This window comes from Tachysurus fulvidraco, chromosome 14, assembly GCF_022655615.1.
Source record: "Tachysurus fulvidraco isolate hzauxx_2018 chromosome 14, HZAU_PFXX_2.0, whole genome shotgun sequence".
Lineage (NCBI taxonomy): Eukaryota > Metazoa > Chordata > Actinopteri > Siluriformes > Bagridae > Tachysurus > Tachysurus fulvidraco.
Window position 1 is genome coordinate 2,667,202 of NC_062531.1, and position 15,000 is coordinate 2,682,201.

General features: G+C 45.1%; 2 protein-coding genes across 18 annotated transcripts in view; one reads left to right on the forward strand and one right to left on the reverse strand.

The window, feature by feature from the left end:
- The window catches only part of acsbg2 (acyl-CoA synthetase bubblegum family member 2), a 22,964-nt gene extending 14,662 nt beyond the window's left edge, over positions 1-8,302 (forward strand). For all 5 annotated transcript variants that reach the window (XM_047800393.1, XM_047800396.1, XM_047800395.1 and 2 more), the window contains exons 5-15: positions 872-960; positions 1,753-1,873; positions 2,351-2,431; positions 2,604-2,753; positions 2,937-3,107; positions 3,362-3,543; positions 3,789-4,028; positions 4,195-4,412; positions 4,500-4,639; positions 5,598-5,844; positions 6,330-8,302. In XM_047800393.1, the coding sequence (XP_047656349.1) occupies positions 872-960; positions 1,753-1,873; positions 2,351-2,431; positions 2,604-2,753; positions 2,937-3,107; positions 3,362-3,543; positions 3,789-4,028; positions 4,195-4,412; positions 4,500-4,639; positions 5,598-5,844; positions 6,330-6,448 (1,758 nt within the window). In that variant the 3' untranslated portion in view covers positions 6,449-8,302. The remainder of the gene's footprint in view (positions 1-871; positions 961-1,752; positions 1,874-2,350; positions 2,432-2,603; positions 2,754-2,936; positions 3,108-3,361; positions 3,544-3,788; positions 4,029-4,194; positions 4,413-4,499; positions 4,640-5,597; positions 5,845-6,329) is intronic.
- Positions 528-15,000, reverse strand: part of mllt1a (MLLT1 super elongation complex subunit a) — a 33,080-nt gene continuing 18,607 nt past the window's right edge. For 8 of the 13 annotated variants that reach the window (XM_047800404.1, XM_047800403.1, XM_047800402.1 and 5 more), the window contains exons 11-12: positions 14,833-14,904; positions 11,534-14,592 (exon numbers count right to left, since the gene is read on the reverse strand). In XM_047800404.1, coding sequence (XP_047656360.1) covers positions 14,464-14,592; positions 14,833-14,904 — 201 coding nt within the window. In that variant the 3' untranslated portion in view covers positions 11,534-14,463. Of the gene's footprint in view, positions 556-11,533; positions 14,593-14,832 lie in introns of those variants that run through there. The other 5 variants (XR_007137798.1, XR_007137796.1, XR_007137797.1 and 2 more) reach the window with 2 other exon arrangements.

Consider the following 15,000-nt stretch of genomic DNA (forward strand, 5'->3'; position numbering starts at 1 on the left):
GGAGAGAGAGAGAGACTCAGATGGAGAGAGAGAGAGACTCAGATGGAGAGAGAGAGAGACTCAGATGGAGAGAGAGAGAGAGAGACTCAGATGGAGAGAGAGACTGACAGTATTTTTTCCTCCCTCCATGTGCTGAGGTCAGCTTTACTGCGTCTCCTCCTCAACACCTCCCTTTTAGTTAACTTGTCATTCTGATGGAAGCCAGCAGTGTGTAGCCCCCCACACACACACAGCTCAGGGTGAAACACACACACACACAGCTCAGGGTGAAACACACACACACACAGCTCAGGGTGAAACACACACACACACACACACACACACACACACACACACACACACACACACACACAGCTCAGGGTGAAACACACACACACACAGCTCAGGGTGAAACACACACACACACAGCTCAGGGTGAAACACACACACACACACACACACAGCTCAGGGTGAAACACACACACACACAGCTCAGGGTGAAACACACACACACACACACACACACACACACACACACACACACACACACACACACACACACACACACACACACAGCTCAGGGTGAAACACACACACACACACACACACACACACACACACACACACACACACACACACACACACACACACACAGAGCTCAGGGTGAAACACACACAAGTCCTCGCTCACTTCCCTTCACTTAAACCACACAAATCTGGACTCTGATTGGCTCTGAAAGCTCCAGCTGCTGGGCAGAATGTTTATATTAGAAATGTTTAATGTGGAGAAATTGTCTGAGCTGACATTTCATTAACGTTTAGGGTGTGTGTGTGTGTGTGTGTGTGTGTGTGTGTGTGTGTGTGTGTTAATTTGTTGTGTGTGTGTGTTTCAGCTCGGCCTGCAGCGCTACCATGGAGTCGGCATCCTGGGATTTAACTCTCCTGAGTGGTTCATCTCTGACATTGGAGCGATTTTGGCTGGGTTAGTGTGTGTGTGTGTTAGTGTGTGTGTGTGTTAGTGTGTGTGTGTTAGTGTGTGTGTCTGTGTATTAGTGTGTGTGTGTGTGTGTTAGTGTGTGTGTGTGTGTTTGTGTGTGTGTGTTAGTGTGTGTGTGTGTGTTAGTGTGTGTGTGTGTGTGTGTGTGTGTGTGTGTGTGTGTGTGTGTGTGTGTGTGTGTGTGTGTGTGTGTTAGTGTGTGTGTGTGTTAGTGTGTGTGTTAGTGTGTGTGTTAGTGTGTGTGTTAGTGTGTGTGTTAGTGTGTGTGTTAGTGTGTGTGTTAGTGTGTGTGTTAGTGTTGGTGTGTTTTAGTGTGTGGGTGTGTTTTAGTGTTGGTGTGTGTGAGTGTGTGTTACTGTGTGTATGTGTGTGTGTTACTGTGTGTATGTGTGTGTGTTACTGTGTGTATGTGTGTGTGTTACTGTGTGTATGTGTGTGTGTTAGTGTGTGTGTTAGTGTGTGTGTGTGACACATGTGATTTGACAGGATTTGATCAATAAAAATGGTACAAATAATAATAAGTTTACTTTTTTCCCCACAAATAAACTCCATTGAATATTTTTTACATTTAAAGCTTTATTTATTTATTTATTTATTTATTTACTGTACACTATAACCTGCTCCCATTTGTTCACCAACACTTCGGGACCCTTTTCCTCACATGTCGTTTCTTTTTCTGTTCTAAATCTAATAATAATAACGGTTTATTATTTATTCATCATTTTAACAGCGTTTGTGTATCTTTGTGCTCCTTCGTGCCCCGTGTTCTGCACACAGAGGCTTTTCTGTAGGCATCTACACCACCAACTCCCCCGAGGCGTGTCAGTACGTGGCCGAGAACTGCCAGGCCAACATCCTGGTGGTGGAGAACCACAAACAGCTGCAGAAGATCCTGCAGGTAAAGACGCTCTTCTGATCTCACACCCGCGTTCACGTGACCTACACGTGACCTACACGTGACCTACACGTGACACACTGACCGTAATCTGATCTGTATCTGATCTCAGGAGCACACACACAACAGGAAAGAAGCTGCTTTTGTTGTTTAAACCTTTGTCTTGAGGCAAAAACCAAACCACACACAAATCTGCTGTAATGATGTGAACAAAGAGGCAGTTAATGTACTAGAGATCAGACCCAAGAGCTGTTTGGTCATTCCAGCTCCAGCTGGTTGATGTAAACAAACCTTACATCATGACACGGATCGTCTTGTAACGATAGATAAAGATGTTTCAGTATTTCAGCTAACCATCCACAAGTGTAAACAAACACGAGAACGTTCAACAAAAGGTAATCGTGACATCTGTACACTGTGTAACAGCTTGTGTCGTGTGTGTGTGTGTCGTGTGTGTGTGTGTGTGTGTGTGTGTTTCAGATCCAAGACAAGCTGCCTCACCTGAAAGCCATTATCCAGTACAAAGACGCTCTGAAAGAGAAGAAACCAAATCTTTACTCGGTACAAGTCATTTAATTCATCTTTACACCATACACACACACACACACACACACACACACACACACACACACACACACACACACACGCACATATGTTTAGTGTGAAGATGCCTAATGTGATCTAACCTGTGCTCTTTTCTTGTGTTGTGTGCTTTTCTTTGCCCCGCCCACAGTGGGAGGAGTTTATGGAGCTGGGCCGGAACGAGCCGGAAGGTCCGCTCGATGACATCATCGCATCGCAGAAACCCAATCAGTGCTGCATGCTGATCTACACATCAGGAACCACTGGGCAGCCGAAAGGGGTCATGCTGAGCCATGATAACGTGAGTTGAGCCAACACACGCGCACACACGCGCACACACGCGCACACACGCGCACACACACGCACACACGCGCACACACACACACACACACACACTGTTTTTAAACAGCACTAAACGAATATCCACATAAACTAGTAGTCTCAGTCAGGGTGCTAAAACTTTTGCTCTCCTTCACGGTTGTAGTTGACATGGACAGCGCTTGTGACGGCTCAGACGGTCCACATTACAGAGGAGACTCAGGAGGTGGTGGTGAGCTACCTGCCCCTCAGCCACATCGCCGCCCAGATGGTCGACATCTGGATCACTATGAGGGCCGGAGGAGCCACGTACTTCGCCCAGCCTGACGCCCTAAAGGTAGGTGTGTGTGTGTGTGTGTGTGTGTGTGTGTGTGTGTGTGTGTGTGTGTGTGTGTGAGATCTTCTGGTATTTGAGCTATAAGAGCGGAAGATCACTTTGGGTTCCTCTCCTGTGAACCAGTCAGCCAGGAGCAGGAAGTGACGCCTGTAGACAACACACACTCGCCCAAACCGGCCAGTTATGATGAACGTGTGTTTGATGATTTTTCAGGAATTCTCAGGTCTCATGCTGTAATTGTGTCTCGGTCTCAGGGCTCGTTGGTGAACACCATGCGTGAGGTTCGACCCACAGCGTTCCTGGGAGTTCCTCGGGTCTGGGAGAAGATGCAGGAGAAGATGAAGGCAGCCGGAGCCAAATCGTCCGGCCTGCGGCGCAGAGTGGCGATCTGGGCCAAAGGCGTCGGTCTGCAAACTAACCTGAGCAGGATGGAGCAGTACGCAAACACACACACACACACACACACACACACACACATTCACACACACACACATTCACTCACTCACACATGCACACACTCTCTCTCTCACACACACACACACACACACACACACACATTCATGCACTCACACATGCACACACACTCACAACTTAAGAGGAGACGAACACACATGATGTTTGTTTTTATTTATATTTTTATTTTGGTTTAAAGCACACGAGCTTTATCTCCCTCCGTTTCAGGAGCGGTGCGACACACACGCCACTGAACTATCGCCTAGCCAAGCATTTAGTGTTCAGGAAGGTGAGGAAGGCGCTGGGGTTGGACCGCTGCCGCCTCTGCTACACCGGCGCCGCACCCATCACCAAGGACACGCTGGAGTTCTTCTACAGCCTGGACATCCCGCTGATGGAGCTGTACGGCATGAGCGAGAGCAGCGGACCACACAGCATGTCCGTGCACGAGGCCTTCAGACTCACCAGGTACACGTTTCCTTACACGGACCATCGGCATCAACAAATACACTATACAAGTTCCTGTGAATGAGTCGCTACTATAGAAACCATCACGATTATATTCCTATAAGATGTATATAAACTTCGCCTCGCTCTTAAACCGCATCCCCCCCCCCCCAACCCCCCCCAAAAGCTGCGGGAAGGTGATCGCAGGTTGCAAGACGAAGATCTTTAATCCCGACGAGGACGGAAACGGCGAGATCTGCTTCTGGGGCCGTCATGTCTTCATGGGCTACCTGAACATGTTAGACAAGACGGAGGAGGCACTGGACGCAGACGGATGGCTGCATTCCGGAGACCTGGGCAAACACGACAAGGGCGAATTTCTCTACATTACAGGACGCATCAAAGGTAATGTTACTCTCACACTCCCTCTCTAAAAATGTTTGACTTCCATCAGAGGTGATGTTAATGAGAGATGGTGTGTGTGTGTGACAGAGCTGATCATTACTGCTGGAGGAGAGAACATTCCCCCGGTGCCCATCGAGGACACAGTGAAGGAAGCCCTGCCCATCATCAGCAACGCCATGCTGATCGGAGACAAGTGCAAGTTCCTCTCCATGCTTCTCACCATTAAGGTACGTACACCACTTAGTGTCTGTCGTGCTGTTACAGGAAAATAATCCACTACAGTGTTGATGTGAGGAGGCAGAGCTGATTTCCCTGTCACAGCTCGTCTCAGCGTTTATTCCGCTAACGCGTATAAAGAACGACGCTCGAACTCTTTATCTCTTTACAGTCACGTTTAACCTCGAAAAAGCGCGAACATCTCCGTCCTGAAGGTATCACAAAAACCCTCTGACACTGGAGACTCCTTCCTTGGATTTTTCATTAATGATTTTTTTTTTATTGGAAAATCGTCTGACCAATCGGACTGGAGAATTTAAATAAAACCGATTATAATAAATAACGTTACTCTGAAAGTTCGTTCAGAGGGAAGTCTCACTGGAGCTCAGATCCACAGTTGTCATGGTACCCGTGCATTTAAATTGGATTTGTTTACGCTTCATGGTACGTGTTCTGTACAAGGACGAGCCCCTTTTCCCGTCATATCACACGTCGTTAAGCTGATCTGAAAGTCACAGTGTTTATCGTTAAGCTGATGATGTTCCTCCTGCTCTGGATGTTTTCAGCCTGGTGTTTATCTCCCTCACTTCTCTTGCTTTATGATGCTCCACAAAACCAGACCATAATCCTGTCCGGTTATCACCTTTATGGTCTGTCAATACAGTCATCATAAATCTCCTGCAAGAGATATGAGAAAAGCTGCTTATCGGGATCCTTACAGTGGTGGTGGTTTTTTGTTTATTTATTTTTTTCTTTCTTTGTCTCCACCTGCTGGTGGATTTCAGCAACTGCACTTTTCTCACACAGTTAGGGGTTAAAATATTTTAGAACACTTGGGACCGATAGATGTAGCCCTTTGTCCTAGATATAATAATATAATAATAAATAAAAATAATAATGCTAATTTTAAGCCGATTTGTTATTAAAGTCATCATTTTATAACAATATCTCTGTCTGTCTCTCCGTCAGTGCGAGATAAACAGCGAGACAGGCGTCCCGGAGGACGAACTCACCCCCGAGGCTGTGGAGTGGTGCAGGAAGTTGGGCAGCTCGTCCACACGGGTGTCCGAGATCTGTGGAGGACGCGACCACCTCGTCTACACCGCCATCCAGGACGGCATTAACAGAGTGAACCAGAGCGCCACCTCTAACGCCCAGCGCATCCAGAAGTTCATAGTGCTAGATCACGACTTCTCCATCACCGGAGGAGAGCTCGGTCAGTGCGTGTGTGTGTGTGTGTGTCACCCACATGATGTTATAGCACAGTACTCCGGGTGTTTGTACCATCGCTGTCTTGGTCATATTTCTAGAATCTCCCGTGTTCTAGGGACTCGTTGAATATCTCGCGTCACTCACACATCGAACGTATTGGGAGATAACCAGAACACAGACAGTAACCTGAGCTCAGGGAACCAGATTTATGTCATATTTTATTATCATCATCATGTACGATATTAATTCTACAAGTTACAGGATTTGTAATCTCTCTTGCAATACATCGGTGGTCCACCAGGCGGCAGCGTTTCCCTGAAATATAAAGGAACTTGTTTTAAATAAATATCAACAGCCGGGGTTTAGAGGCTATCGTTGGCTTCTTTATTGTCGTAAAGAGAAATGAGGAAACACGTTCTGGGTTAAATATACAGACTTTATTGTAAATATACATACAGGCTAATTGTCGATCTGTTCTCTCACTCTCAGGTCCCACTATGAAGCTGAAGAGGCCAGTTGTGCTCAAGATGTACCATGAACAAATCGAGAACCTCTACAAGGAGGCGGCGACTCCGAGCAACCCCGAGAACCCGCTGCCTCCTAAATAAGATCTATACCAAAGAACACACACACTCACACGCTTCTGTCTGTATTCGTGTCGCTTCTAAGTGTGTGTGTGAGACGGTGTGTAACTTTTCACAAAGTCTCTTCTGTCTTTGCTGTTTTTTTTTTTTTGTTGGTGTTGTTTTTGATCCATTAAGCATTTTTGTTTTTGTTTACACCTGCAAGCACAATGCTAAAGAAATACGAGCGACGTCGACGTCAAGCTGTGAAGTTCTTCTTGAATTCATTGCCAGATTGTTTGTTTGTTTGTTTGTTTATTTATTTCCGAGGTGCGATGAAGTCCGTAGAAGAGCCGTAGACTTAGACCCGATTCATCGTGAGCGTTCAGGCTGCCCGACATTATTTCAGGCTGCCCGACATTATTTATAATGAGCTTATTTGCAGTTATGAAAATAAAGAAGTTTTTAAAAAACAAAAACAAAAGAAGGTGTGTAGCTGCAGTGTTCTTTAGTCTCCCGATGTTCTAGACCTAAAGACGATCTAGAACCGATGCTGTATACGGATCTGTCTCTATCTGTACATCCCTCTGGAGAGACAGTCGTCGTCTTTCTCCGAGAACATCCATCCCATGAGGTTCTTGCTGTAAATGAAAGACGTACAGAAATTTTGAGAGAGACTTGGGTTCTCTCCTTCGATCGGTTTGCACTCCTGGGAGAACCGAGACATTTCTGGAAAACTCTACACCAACGTACTTCCTCAAGGCTCCAAATACATATCTGTGATGCTAGAACTGTAGCCAGTCCAAAGAACCCTTGAGGAAACTGGTGTAGGTTTCTAAAAGAGAGGGAATCCCTTTAGCGTGAGGCTCTGATCGGTTAGTGTGGGTTCTACTGGGAACCTGTATTCTTTGAATTGTCCAAAGAACCCCAGAGGAACTCCACAACATCGCCTCTTAAAGCTCAGAATGTTAGAAGGAAATTCTGGTGTAGAAAAAAAAACAATAACCTAGAAACCTGTGTTAGAGTTCCAATGGAAACCTTCAAGGTCCATCAGACCCCCAAAGAACCTGAAAGCATTCGATGGGCTTCTACATGGAAAGTTACACATTTTGAGCCCTTTAGAAAGACCGAAGCGTTACGTAGCCGAGGAATCGTCGAGGATCTCCTGCTTTCCCTCCTGTTTAAAGCGCAGCCTGTCGAAGGTCTCCATGAAACGTGAACATTAAGGGGAAAAATGACCGAGCCCTTAAAGGTTCACATGGATCTAAAATCCATCACGTGTTTAAATGTTCACGACGAGACGTGACCTTCCTCCCGATTCCTCCTTGTTCGAAGACGTCGACGAGGTTGTGGTAACGAATGTGAACGTGTGTGTGTGTGTAGCACTGAGCACAGTGTAGAGATGAGAAGTACTGCTTCTGACACTCAGGATTCATGCCAGTGAAAGCAGGGGTTTTGCAGGTCAGATGTTTTTGCACTATTTATTGCCTCTCGTATGTTTTGTTTGTTTTTTTTCACCAGCAGCAGATTTAAAGCCACAAAATCACACAAAATTTGAAGCCATGAAAGTTTTTTTTATTTATCCTTCTTTTCACCGCCATGTTGTTTTGTTAATGTTTCTATTCAGGGTCTGATTTATTATTGTAATTATTATTGTTATTTACAGTTTGCAGTGAACTTGTTCCATAGTGTAAATAGCTTCCTGCTCGATCTGTGTGTGTGTGTGTGTGTGTGTGTGTGTGTGTGTTGATCACGTGACTGAACGGCTGCTTTCGTGCCGTCGGATGTTGTAAAAAGAAAAAGGAAAAAAGATGAAGTGAATATAAAGAATCTGTTTTTGATAGTTTGGCATGTGATGTGACGAATGAAAAGATGGAAATAAAACTGACTAAAATCTGACACACTGAAGCTTTTCTTTATCGTCTATATCGTGGTGGGGTGAAGGAATTCCCAAGACTTCAGATTTTTTTTGAGAAAAACTAAATTAGAGGTTTTTAGAATTGCGTATAAGGACCGTATGTCCAGCTACAGACAGGCTCTAAAAGCTGCTAGGGCTGAGCACCTGAGCAAACTCATAGAAAATAACCAGAACAATCCCAGGTTTTTATTTAGCACAGTGGCTAGTTTAACAAAAGACCAGAAATCTGAACACACTATTCCATCACATTTCAGTAGTGAGGACTTTGAGATTCTTCACTGATAAAATCGAAAGTATCAGGAATAAAATAGGTGACGCTTGACATATGAGAGCAACCAGTGACACAATCTCACCTAAGGCTTTACACAGCTTTACAAGTACAGGACAGGAAGAGTTAGATAAACTTATTACTACAGCTAAATCAACAACATGTTCACTAGACCCCATCCCAACTAAATTACTGAAAGAAGTGTTACATAAAGCTGGTGAGCCTCTTCTTAATATCATTAACTCCTCGTTATCTTTAGGTTACGTCCCGAAGTCTTTTAAGTTGGCAGTTATTAGGCCACTCATCAAAAAACCTAACTTAGACCCTAATGAACTATCAAATTACAGACCTATCTCACACCTCCCGTTTATGTCTAAAATACTTGAAAAGGTTGTGTCTGTTCAACTGAGCTCCTTCTTACAGGAGAGCAACATCCTTGAAGAGTTTCAGTCAGGTTTCAGGCCCCATCATAGCACAGAAACTGCACTTGTTAAAGTTACAAACGACATGTTCTTAGCTTCAGATAAGAACGGAGAGTGTTCAGTGCGCAGTGAGCTAAACCTTTCACTGTACAACACACAGTACTACAAAAACACATCTGTATCACCATTGTATTACTCATTGTGTTCATTTATTGATAAAAATACCCCTTCGGCCAGCTGCCCCAGCAGGTTCCGCCATAATAGTTGCCTGGGTTACGTATGTATGTGTGTGTGGGCGGAGCTATTGAAACAGGGGTGGGACCCATTTGGGTTGTGTTTGTTTTGGTGATTTCAAATGTCAACATTGGCTTTCTAACAACGGACATCCCACCTTTAATGCTAATTAATACATGCTGCTTTATTGACCGCTGACGTTCTCAGCAGAGCAGCGATTTTGAATTCTTGCTGAACTCAGAGTTGAGATCTGACCTGACTCTGTTTTGTTTTTCCTTGTTCAGGGACAGACAGAGAAAATGACATTTTGTTAAAAATAAAATGTGGAAAGTTTAGAAATTGATAAATAAATACCTCGCTGGCTTGAATAAAGAGCCAAAAATAAAATTGTCCATAGTTAAATAACACGTCTTTTATTATTATTATTTAGCTTTCATTCATTCATTCATTCTCTACCACTTTATCTGAACTTCTCGGGTCACAGGGAGCCTGTGCCTATTTCAGGTGTCATCGGGCATCGAGGCAGGATACACCCTGGACGGAGTGCCAACCCATCACAGGGCACACACACACTCTCATTCACTCACACACACACTACGGACAATTTTCCAGAGATGCCAATCAACCTACCATGCATGTCTTTGGACCGGGGGAGGAAACCGGAGTACCCGGAGGAAACCCCCGAGGCACGGGGAGAACATGCAAACTCCACACACACAAGGCGGAGGTGGGAATCGAACCCCCAACCCTGGAGGTGTGTGAGGCGAATGTGCTAACCACTAAGCCACCGTGTCCCCCATATTTAGTTTTGTGAAATATAATGAGATATATTTAAGGGTTGTGACCGTAACGAGCTGAGCTCTAACCCCCTGCCGACCCCACGTCAGTCCCGCTTTAACATCCGATCCGCCTTACGATCACAAAATAATTTATTATTTCACAAAAAATAATTGTGATAAGCTTCTCTCTCTTTAGCGGTTTTGTTGGCCTTGGTGTTCATTTACACAAAACAAAAAACTGTATATTTGATGAGGGAAAACTCCGATCAGGAGCTGGTCAAGAAGGAGCTTTTTAATTTCTCTCTAAAATCAAAATTACTGCACTTTTACAACCGAACGAGAAAGGGATCCGTAAAAATGACGTTTTTAATGCAAACGGTGACTGAAAAAGATGAATGTTGGGGGGAAGAAAAAAGTAATAAGGTGATTTCGTCTTAACCTTAAAAAATAAATAAATAAATAAATAAAGAAAGAAATAGAAATTTCTGTTGGACGTTCTAAACAAATAAGTAATAAATAAACGACAGAACGATGGGGAGGAAAATGTTGAGGACCAAATTAAAGTTAGCCATAATGCAGTCAGCATACTGATGCCTTTGGGATCAAGTTAAAAAAATAAATAAATGAATGCACACACACAAACACACACACACACATATATAGTTGTATGCAAAAGTTTAGGCACCCCTGACAATTTCCATGATTGTCATTTATAAATATTTGGGTGTTTGGATCAGCAATTTCATTTTGATCTATGAAATAACTGAAGGACACTAAAGTAATAATGTTGAGGAATCAAGCACATAGTTACTTGGAAGTTACCCCGGGGCTGGATATTTCAACAGGACAACGACCCAAAACACTGCACAAAATCTACTGGGGCATTTATGCAGAGGAACAAGTACAATGTTCTGGAACGGCCGTCCCAGTCCCCAGACCTGAATATCACTGAACATCTGTGGGGTGATTAGAAGCGGCCTTTCTGTGCTCGGTGACCATCAAACCTAACTGAACTGGAGATGTTCTGTAAGGAGGAACGGACCGAAATACGTTCATCCAGAATCCAGACACTCGTTACAGGCTATAGGAAGCATCTACAGGCTGTTATTTCTGCTAAAGGAGGCTCTACTAAATTTCGATGCGATTTTTCTGTTGGGGTGCCCAAATTTATGCACCCGTCTAATTTCGTTTTGATGCCTATTGTGCATTTTCTGTTAATCCGATAAACCTCGTTTGACTACTGAAATATTACTTTAGTGTCCTTCAGTTATTTGTTAGATAAAAACAACAACAACAAAACAGCCAAACATTTGTAAATGACAATCATAGAAATTGTCAGGGGTGCCTAAACTTTTGCATACGACTGTAATATATATATATATATAAATATAAAATGTAGCCACCAAAGTGAGACAGCTTTCACTCGGAACACGTGTTTATTTTACCTTTAAATGCAGCACGTACACGAGGGAGTGAGTGAACAGGACGAGCTGAAGAACAATGAACGAGTGAATGAGTGAGTATTACGACTCCATGAGTTTATTAAATCATATGCCTTTTTTTATGAGATAAAAACATTACAAAGGTAACATCGTTCGTCGTCGCGCTTGCATTAGATGACCACACGGTGGCACTCAATTCCCCACAAAGTCGTGACTTTGTTCCATGCGCCCGGTATGTTAAAAAAAAACAACAACAAACAAACAGAAAACAAAAACATCGTCCGTACATGTTTAATCCCCAGAACACAAGAGATACGACAAGCACTGTGTCACGAAGAAAGAAAACCCCTCTCCGTCAGTCTCCGGGTGATATCCCACAATGCACCTGGAGCGCCCGGAGAGGAAGGAGCGACCGTGTGAGGTGACCGATGAGTCGTCTGCTGTATATACATACGTGTGTGTAGCCGGAAAACGTGAAGAAGCGGAGGAGTGACGTGAGAAGGTTGAGGAAACCGAAGTCCACGTGAAGGTAGAAAAGGGAGGATTAGTGTTTAACGCTCCTTTTAGTTACGTCACACGGGTGCGGTGCAGGCGAGCGGTGCGCGGTGCGGCAGCGGCGGCCACTTCGTCGCTCCAGGAAATGTTTTGCTCTTCGAAGGCTCGTAGTGGATTCCCGAGAAAACTCTGACGACGACAAATAAAAATAACAGTCTCGTGGGTCTAACCTGCAGTCACGAACATGCCGACGTGAAATCATAGTGAGAGGAAACGAAAAAAAACAAACATTACAGTAAAAAGCATATTGCATGTAAATATCGTATAAATTTTCTTTAAAAATACAGTTCAAATAATTAAGTACTCGAGTCACCACAGCCAAAAAAAAAAAAAAAGTGCAGAGGTATACAAATAAAAAATATTTAAACATACACGCTGACTGGTCTCGGGTTCGCTTCACACAGAGACGTCAATCAAACAGCACTTAGCCCCACCCGCTTCAGTGGACACCCCCCCCTTTTTTAATCGTTCAAAGCGTCCGGTCAAAAGCGAAGAGTTCATGAACCCGGACTTTGGGGCGGGGGGGGGGGGGGGGGGGGGGGGGGGGACGACGGGTCAAAAGTTCATGCACAATAGAGGACTGAATGGTTTGCGTACTCACGCGCGTATACATCTCTCTTCGCTCTCACTCTCGCTCTCTCTCACTCTCACACACACACACACACACAGGGTTAAAAAAAAAAAAAAAAAAGGCGTGGCTGCTGTCAGTCCTCATAAATCTATTAGCATAAGAAAGCCGAACGCCGGCCGTGGAGAAGAAAGAAGACGAACACGAGCGTCACAGTGAGGGGTAAAAATATTAAACCAAATTAAAAAAAAAAAAAACACGACTCGAGATTTCCCTCTGAACTTAAAGGGAACGCGAGAGTAACGCCGTCGCCGCGGACATCCAGAGAAGGCGCGCGTCTCCTTGTCCTCAAAGCGTGACTTCCCTTGTCGTACTTTGTGCTCCGCATCTTTGAGCCGAACCGAGCCGCGTCTCAAATCACATAACTCGAGAGAGCGTGTGGGAAAACAACCAGGACGATGGACGGCGTTCCTCCATTTCTACTCAACAAACTGCAGAACTTTTAGTAAGTGTGGAACCGATAAAACGTCGAACCGCACGGGAATCGTTCGAACGATTCGGAGGAATCATATGAGACGAATCGTTTGGGATCGACACTTAATCAGGTCGTAACCGATTTGTGTGAAATGAGAAATGCTCCGTCTCTTTGCCACTGAAGTACGAGGATGACGAACACTCGTCGTCTCCTTCCGCGTGTGGTAAAGTGTCAAAGGTCACGGTGTGCGATTCGAGACGCGGCCTCTTCTACAACGGACTCAAACGGTACGCTGGGAAATGCTCGTTTCTGATTGGCTGTCTGGGACTTGCATGAATAAACCTGGAACATCACATCAACGTCTGATGACATGTGCCCAGGTTGGAAGGTAGCCGTGACGACGAGAATCAACAAACGGCATCACTTTCGCCAATCAAAATTTCTTTTAGATCAGGAGACGTCACTTTACAGACTTCTCTGGACGCCTGCACTTCGTTACACCACGAGAACCCTAAAATAAAAGTTATATAAAAAAAAAAAACAAACAAACAAAAACACATGATCCCCGAATACTTTCGCGTGTTGCACACATCTATGTACAATATTCAAGGAGTCTCTAAAAGGCCTGCTTGGCGAAACACAGTCGTTAATACTCACTGGCAAGAAACTGGGAGGCGCGAAGCCACGGGACGCGGTCGGAGGGAAACACTAGTTTTGCAGGCATCAGGCATGACCGAAGGAGGACACGCGAGTGTGTGTGTGTGTGTGTGTGTCGTCAGCAACGCCGAGGGTCACACAACGCTTTCAACAGCTTTCGTCACTGTTCTCGAACGTCAGTCGAGCAGTCGGCTGGTTGATGGAAAGGCACTAAGCGCTAGCCCTAAGCGACAAAAGAAAAAAACCCCTACGATCGCTCATCTCTCACATCTTGCTCGCGTCTCCCTCCATCAAAAATACTTCTGTACAAAAATGAAAAAGAAAATATTAAAAAAACGGAGCTGGATGTGAGAGCATGGCTACTTTCAGGATGAATGCTCAAGTGCTGGAGGAAGAGGAGAGAAGGAAAAATGAAGACACACACACACACACACACTTTTTAGCAGGCTGTAGTTTGCGTGGTGAGGCAAACTGAAAAGCGAGCGGTCGGTCGTGCTCTTCATCACGCAGCTCTGAGAACGTCGCCACCACTCGGACAGGAAGTGCCACCCCGACGTCGTCGCTTCGTTCCTTCTCTCGCCGTCTCTCTGTGCTTTAGTCTTCCTGACGCCTCGCCGATGATTCTGTTCACGCCGCCGCTTCTCTTGCTTTTCCTCCAGCCGTGCCTTTGAGCCCACCCTCAAGCTCGGTGTGGAGAATGAGGGCAAGCTCCGCCCCCCCTTCGGACCCGCCCCGCTTCATGTCACGTGGCTGTGGCCTCGAGGTAGCTCTGCAGTTTGCGCACCGTCGACTCGTCCAGCGAGAACAGGTCGAAGTCGAAGGTGGTGTTGGTGACGTTGAAGTGGCCCGTTTCCTCGATCAGGTTCACGATCTGAGCGGAACAGAGAATCTGATCAGCTTACAAACGTACAGTTCTTACAAAAAACATGTCAACTGTTGTTTACGGAGCGCACTGTGTGTCACAGTGTATAAAGAAGCGTTACTGTTGTTTACGGTGCGCGCTGTGTGACAGCTTCCGTCACTCTCTCTTAATGTTGTTCCTGCCTACGTGTGAGTAAAAACCTCACACACACCTTCACACTCACACAAGCACCTTCTCACATACACACACCTGCTGTAAGACATTTCTTTCTCGCAGTGCCATTAGTCTGCGATGGAGGTCCACTAACTCCTCTGTGTATGCCTGAGAGAGAGAGAGAGAGAGAATGAAAGGGGTGGAGAGAGAGAGAGAAAGAAAGAGATAGAAAGAGAAAGGGAGGGAGAGACAAAAAGAAAGAGA